The 7,093-nt window shown below is 39.0% G+C and overlaps 1 protein-coding gene across 1 annotated transcript in view; it reads left to right on the top strand.

Annotated features, from left to right (window-relative positions):
* Positions 1-2,245: 2,245 nt before the first annotated feature.
* The window catches only part of LOC306866850 (talin-2-like), a gene marked incomplete at its 5' end in the record, with an annotated part of 88,830 nt that continues 83,982 nt past the window's right edge, over positions 2,246-7,093 (top strand). Inside the window, 5 exons of the mRNA XM_079412242.1 lie at positions 2,246-2,381; positions 3,609-3,706; positions 3,808-3,937; positions 5,479-5,631; positions 5,882-6,024. Coding sequence (XP_079268368.1) covers positions 2,246-2,381; positions 3,609-3,706; positions 3,808-3,937; positions 5,479-5,631; positions 5,882-6,024 — 660 coding nt within the window. The remainder of the gene's footprint in view (positions 2,382-3,608; positions 3,707-3,807; positions 3,938-5,478; positions 5,632-5,881; positions 6,025-7,093) is intronic.

The raw sequence follows: 7,093 nt of genomic DNA, 5'->3' as shown, positions 1-7,093 counted from the left end.
GATCTCAGAAGACAAATATCTGCTCTGAATCCCCTGTTGAAAAAAACAGCTTATGCTGATTAGGTATGTTTTGAAGCATTGTTATGATTGCTGGTTTGAGCTGGTCCTTATTTGGGCATGAGCTGGTTTAAGTTGGTCCTGAGCTGGTTATAAGATGGTTATGAGCAGGAGTTCATAAACAGCGTATAACCAATTCAGGACCATCTTAAACCAGCTGCCATGCTTCAAAATATTCCTAACCAGCATATGCTGATTTTTTTCAACTGGGTCTGATTTCTATTGCAGATCTGATCGCTGCTTTGAGTCTGATCTGTTGGGAGTCAAATCTTTGGTATTAATCTGATCTATTGCGAGGCTGATATGAATCAGATTTCTTATACAAATCTGACGTCAGTCACTAGTCTGATTTCAGTTCCAAACAAATCTCAGATAAAGATCTCATGTCAGTTACAAGTCTGATTTCTGCAGATCTGGGCCCGTATTTATTAAGCTTCTCAAAGTGCCATTTTAGTCTCAAGTGCTGAGAATTCATGAAATTTACTCCTACTTTCAAACTTAAGTATAAAAGCAAGTTATCAAATTTCTTAAAGCTAAGAATCACTCTTACTCTCCCAGTTATTTAAGACAGCTCAAGAGGTCTCTCAAGTGGTTAGGAGTTGCCAGTAGGGGCTTGTGATGGTGCAGAGGAGACAGAGAAGTGCGCAAATCTTTCAGGAGAGCAAGAATGTTCTTGAAATGTTTGACGACGAGCACTTAAACGGTTACATTCACTCAGTTATTCAAAACGAGCAAAGAACATTTAGTGAAGTGACATGACATACTGCCAAGTATGGTGACCCATACTTTATTTACATTAACAAAGAACATCATAACTGACTTGAGTCTAGCGCGAGTATTATATGCGATCTACACTGTATGATGAATAAATCTCTTACCCTTATTTACACTACACGTATCTGCCATGGCCACCGGAGCTGATCAGCCGAAGCGGCTCTCTGCGCTGCATCACTAAAGATAGGCTCCGCACCTAGTCTATTTTTGAAGGATAATAACAATAATAATCGTCTCGCTGTTGTCAAAGGCATCAGCAAAAGGCGATTTATTTGACTATCGTTGATCCACTATACTATCGTCTATCGGCACCCTAAATTGAGTTGTGATGAAGCTTCATTTCCTTGCCATAATGTATTCTCTTGAAAATTCTTTATTGTCAAATGTGTGTTGAATGTAAACTCCTATTAGGAATCTAACCATTCAATGTGAATTTATCTGAGAATATTCTTAATTAAGGAAATCTATTCAATGATTGGTCCATGCCTATGTCGTCATCCAAAATCCCGTTTGTGGCACAGCAAAGTGTCGTGAATCATCTCTAAGACTGACACTTAAGATTTAGTCCTACACTTCGCTTAAATTACGACTGAGATGATTGATAACTAACTTTTAAGCGCAGCTTTGAGCCAAGAATTTTTTTTCACTTAAGTCAATTCTTAGCAGTGTTCTTGAGAGTAATTCTTAGAGGCTTGATAAATACGGGCCCTGATCTCTGATATCTTACGAGTCAAATCTCTGGTATGAATCTGATCTCAGTTACTAGTCACTTCTCTACTCTTATCTCTGTTGCAAATCTGATTTTGGCTCTGAGTTTGATGCTTATGAATCTGATCTTGGGACTTGATGCTGATCTCTATTGGTATCTTGTTGCGTCAATCAAACACTACCGCAATTCAAAAATATTCTGCTTCATTTTAGTCTCTCTATAACCACTTTACCTTAATTTTTAGAACTGGAAGGTTTCTCTCTTGTGCAAAGATTACATTTCATAGCTGTGATATTTGGTTGAGGTTCAGTGAGCTTAGGCTAAACACCCAGTTGGCAGTAGAATCTTTTTCTCTGCTCAGTATTTAAAGGGCAGTGCTGTTCTACTAATCTAATAACTACATTACAGACGTCTCTTGGCAGTAAGAAGCTCATATTGTAAGCCTACACAAAGCTCTGATCTCGCTCTCTTATCTTCAGTGGCAGGCATATTTCATTAATCAGTGCTAGAGTTGAACTCAACTGCAAATCACTTGTGTTCACATTTACTTCTGCTCCAGTTAATCCAGATTAAAACATGTTTTGATGTAGTGGTGTGTACCTCAAAGAATGAATGGGTGCAGGACGTTTCAGAGAAACTGACAGATTGTTTCTTTCGGTCTCTACAGGTGTGCTAGTGGGTGCTCCCATTTGAGCAGCAGTCACGATGGTGGCCCTGTCGCTGAAGATTTGTGTGCGACAGTGCAACGTGGTCAAGACAATGCAATTTGAGCCCTCAACTCCGGTTTATGACGCCTGCAGGATCATCAGAGAGCGAGTTCCAGAGGCCCAAACTGGACAAGGTAAGAGTTGCAGAATATTCCTCTAGGCTTCGCACCATTTTACACTCTTCCTTGAGACTACAACGCCCTCCTTTGCAATGTTATCAAAACAATGTTTGTTTGAGCATCACAACCATCCAGACACACTGGCTCAATCAGTGGTTTGAGTTTGGGGGCGGGACTATCTTTATGTTCAACCAATGGTAGATGGGGGAGTGTTCGGGAAAGTTTTTGCGAGTCTTTTTGAAAGTCAAAATTGTACGCTTTACTTTTTAACCAGCCTTGATGACATCACCTGAAAAGTCATTTTAGAGGCACAAGAAGTTATTACGTTTTGATTAAAGATTACTTTTTTATTTTATTGGAATAAAATGCACTGAATTATTCAAAACATCACAAGTTTTTTAAGTTAATTAGGTTAATTTTGGATTCATATTTACAATTTCATAATTGGCACACGTGTATTCAAATTGGCACATTTTGTCACATTTTCTGAGGAAAACTCTCTGGAATTTCTTGGAATGGATTTAAATATGGTACCCTGTGTTAGAGAAACCAAGAATACTACATTTTTTGCGGGTATTATCAAAATATTCTTCAAAACACACTTGGGGCAGGGGGAACTTTTTATGTCCGGTCTAAATTTTGTAAAAATCTGCAGAGCTTGACAGAAGTTTGGATTCGGGCTGTGTTTATACCAGCTGCTTCACATCAGTAGATGTTTCTGTATCAGTCATGTCAAAACTTGGGCAGTAAAGTGTTACGCTATGTGCAACCTCAGCTGATGACCAGTTCTGCTTCAGAGTGAGTCTGATGGATAAGTGCACTCTTTCTCTTTCCATCTCCACTCAAGTCATCAAACGGTCACAAAGTCAATCATTAATGTTCTCTGCTTGCTGGAGCTTGCGAAATGGAGTCATGTGCGCTATAAGCTCAACAGGAGTCATCACTTCGGGATGAGTCTGCAGCTCCGCCACTCTGTATACATTCATTATTCTGCCAGCTACAGTTATATGACTGTTGTCCCGTGCGACACACAAGATTGCTGCCCTCGATGACCACAATGAATTGGACTCATTTTATAAATGTCAATTGTTTCTTTTAGGATCAAAGACAAATTGCTTTGTGGTTTAATGAAGAGTCTGATATTTATTACGACCGTATTTGTAGACGTAACCGGATCTCTTTGATTTAGTATCTGCTTCCATGGGGCAAGTTGTTGTTTTAATTATGTAAAATTTATTGCAGCATCAGATTACGGGCTCTTCCTGTCCGATGATGACCCCAGGAAAGGAATCTGGTTGGAATCAGGGCGCACCCTTGATTACTACATGCTTCGGAATGGGGTAAATCACATTATTTGACTTATTCTCTTCAGACTTTCATTAGTTTTTATTTCCATTGCGATTCTAAGCTTAATTTCAGCACTTATTCTCGTCATGTACAGGACGTCCTGGAGTACAAGAAAAAACAGAGACCACAGAAGATCAAAATGCTGGATGGAACCATCAAAACCATAATGGTGGATGACTCCAAAACAGTAGGGGAGCTGTTGGTCACCATCTGCAGTAGGATAGGTGGGTCCTTCTTTTATCCTGTCAAGTTTGGCAGAAATATTGGGCATACAATTTACCAGCTGATACAATGAATGTTTAAAAAAAAAAAAATGCTGTGTACAGTAAGAGTAACAGTGTCGGTCATCAGACGATATTGGAGTTTTTCTTTATTTCTTATTTGTTTCACCTTAACTTAAAACTTAGCTTAATTTAAAACTTAACTCAAAACTTAACTCAACTTAACTTAAAACTTGATATAAAATTTACCTTAAAACTTAACTTAAAACTTAACTTAATTAACTTAAAGGTCTGTATTTGGTAAATTTGAATTAGATGTTTATTTGTGTGTGTTCATTTTTATCTATTTTCACATTTGAATCATTTAAACTTAATGGTTAGAGAGTCGGACTCGTAATCCAAAGGTTGTGAGTTCGAGTCTCGGGCTGGCAGGAATTGTAGATGGGGGAGTGAATTTACAGCGCTCTCTCCACCCTCAATACCACGACTGTTTATTTTTTATAATTGAGACAAAATAGTATACAATTTTAATATTGGCCATTTATCGGTATCTGCCACTAGTTGCAAATAAAACATTTTTTTTTATTTTGTTCTCATTATGTCCAATATAGGATTTATGACTCTTAAGCATCACATGAAAAATATAACTTTACATGGTCCTTTTCATGTTTAAATGGCCAGTTGAAGCGACTGTAGCTGGGTTTCCATCACCCTGTTTTAATGCGCATTTTGAAGTATCGCATGAGAAACGAGTGATGGAAACGCCAAATTTCGAATAAAACCCCCATAATTCGCAAAAAAGTTTTTACGCTCGCTTGAGGTGGTTTTTGACTTGTGAGAAAAAGGGTTAAAGCGAATAATGGGAGATGGAAATGCATTTCGCGAATAAATTCCACCAAGCGCATCAAAAAAGTCATGTGACTTTGCGCTATGAGACGGGATAACTTGACTAGCAGCGGACTGATCTCGTTCCACAGCATCTCAAATGTTGTTATGGTTGTTCTGAAATGTCTGAGCAAAGTCTGTCATCAAAGTATTTCTGTATAATTGTCTTACACGACTGTGTTCCCAAACAGCAGCATTCACCTCCGAAAGCAATGACAGCATTTATTGTGTTTCGTCTGCTCGCTCTGAGGCACAATTAATTTTTTACATATGAAAATTATTATATTAAGTAGTTTATCCTAGTTTTCTATAGGCTATTTTGTGCCAGTTTACCAGGAAGTGACGATTTTGTTCTCTTTGACTCGCTGGATGGAAACGGTGCTCGTTCGTAAATCTTTTACGTGATATTCCAAATTTGCGCATAAGTTAAATTCACAACTTTGGATGGAAACCCGGCTAATGTGATGGAACTTAAAGCATTAGCCTCCTCATTTACATGTTTAATTAATTTCTTTTTATTTTTCTGAATGATTTTCAATCAGGCTGTTTTCATAAATTCCTGTAAGCTGAATGATATTTATTTAGTTTCAGACAAAACCTGTGCTGGAGAGATTGAAAGACTGACAGATAGAGAGTGCTGATTATCTCATGCTCCACAGGAATCACTAATTATGAGGAGTACTCACTGATCCAAGAGCAGGTGGAGGAGAAGCGTGAGGATGGGATGGGAACGCTGAAGAAAGACAGAACCCTCCTGCGAGACGAGAGGAAGATGGAAAAGCTGAAAGCCAAACTTCACACAGATGATGATTGTGAGACTCCTGGCAACTGTGAAAATAAAACATTAGCAAACAAAACGCCCTGCTAGATTTACCCACACTGAGAGATTCTTATACAGGCTTAAAGAAATTTTACACACTCCAGAACTTTTAATGATATAATAATTGGTGTCTTAGACCCCCTTAGTATGTGCTCACTGGATCTGAACTGTGTTGTTAATACACATGATTAAAAAATGAATTTGGTTGTTAATGCTAACATGGCCAAATGTTTAATTCACAGTAAACTGGTTGGACCACAGTAGGACATTTCGGGAGCAGGGTGTAGAAGAGAGCGAGATACTACTTCTACGAAGGAAGTTCTTCTATTCTGACCAGAATGTAGACTCTCGTGATCCTGTCCAGCTCAACCTTCTCTACGTACAGGTAAAAGATCAGTTTTGATCAATTTTTGTGCTCTCTTTCAGACCATATACTAAACATCACGACAGCATACTAAAGTCGTGACGTATTGTCAAGTATGGTGACCCATACTCGAAATTGGTGCTCTGCGTTTAACCCATCCAAGTGCACACACACAGCAGTGAGTAGTGAACAAATGCAAACACACACACACACACCGTGAACACACACCCGGAGCAGTGGGCAGCCATGCTGTGGGCAGGAGCAGTTGGGGGTTTGGTGCCTTGCTCAAGGGCACCTCAGTCGTGGTATTGAGGGTTATCATTCACTCCCCCCACCTACAATCCCTGCCGGCCGGGGACTCGAACCCGCAACCTTTCGATTACGAGTCCGACTCTCTAACCATTAGGCCACGACTTCCCCAAGACTAGATGTGTCATACTGACTAGATGTGTCATGTTTTTGCCAAAAAGCAAAATATGCCACAAAACAACAAGGTCACAGTCAATCAGACCATATTTGATATAAAATATACAATTATGTGGAGCAGGATTTTTGACCAATGAGATTTCACTGTGGGTGGAGCTAGCCAACATGACTTGACGAATGGAAACAAAGCAATCATGGTGTTTCATTTGCTGAGATTTAGAGTGACAGCTTCTTGACCTGAAGTATTTTGCCCTGATGCCCTGTGTAATTATTGATAATTATGCTCGATTTTAACAATAATAATCAATTTCATCGACTTATTTTCATTCTCTTTTACTGACATTCTGTCTGTCCTCTATCTGTCTTTTTGGCTGGTTTAACTGTATTGCACCAGTTTGCCAAAACCTCTTCGTCACCACCTGCTCGAACAATTAATTAATTTCTCAGAGCCACTGTCGCACAGACATTTAGGTGTTAGATGTTGTCATTTTAGATTTATGAAACAGGGAAATAGTGACACAGCTCTTATGAATGAATTATTAGTCAGCCCAGAAGGCAATGCGCATATCTTCACAGTTGCTGATTTGTCGATTTTCTTTTCCACCACCGTAGGCAGTATGGATTACCTTTCCCTCAGATCTCTTCCTAATTAGACACTTTTTTC

This window comes from Barbus barbus, assembly GCF_936440315.1.
Source record: "Barbus barbus genome assembly, chromosome: 48".
In the NCBI taxonomy this organism is placed as follows: Eukaryota; Metazoa; Chordata; class Actinopteri; order Cypriniformes; family Cyprinidae; genus Barbus; species Barbus barbus.
The sequence above is the reverse complement of the archived record's forward strand: the minus strand, read 5'-3'. Positions and strand labels throughout refer to the sequence as shown.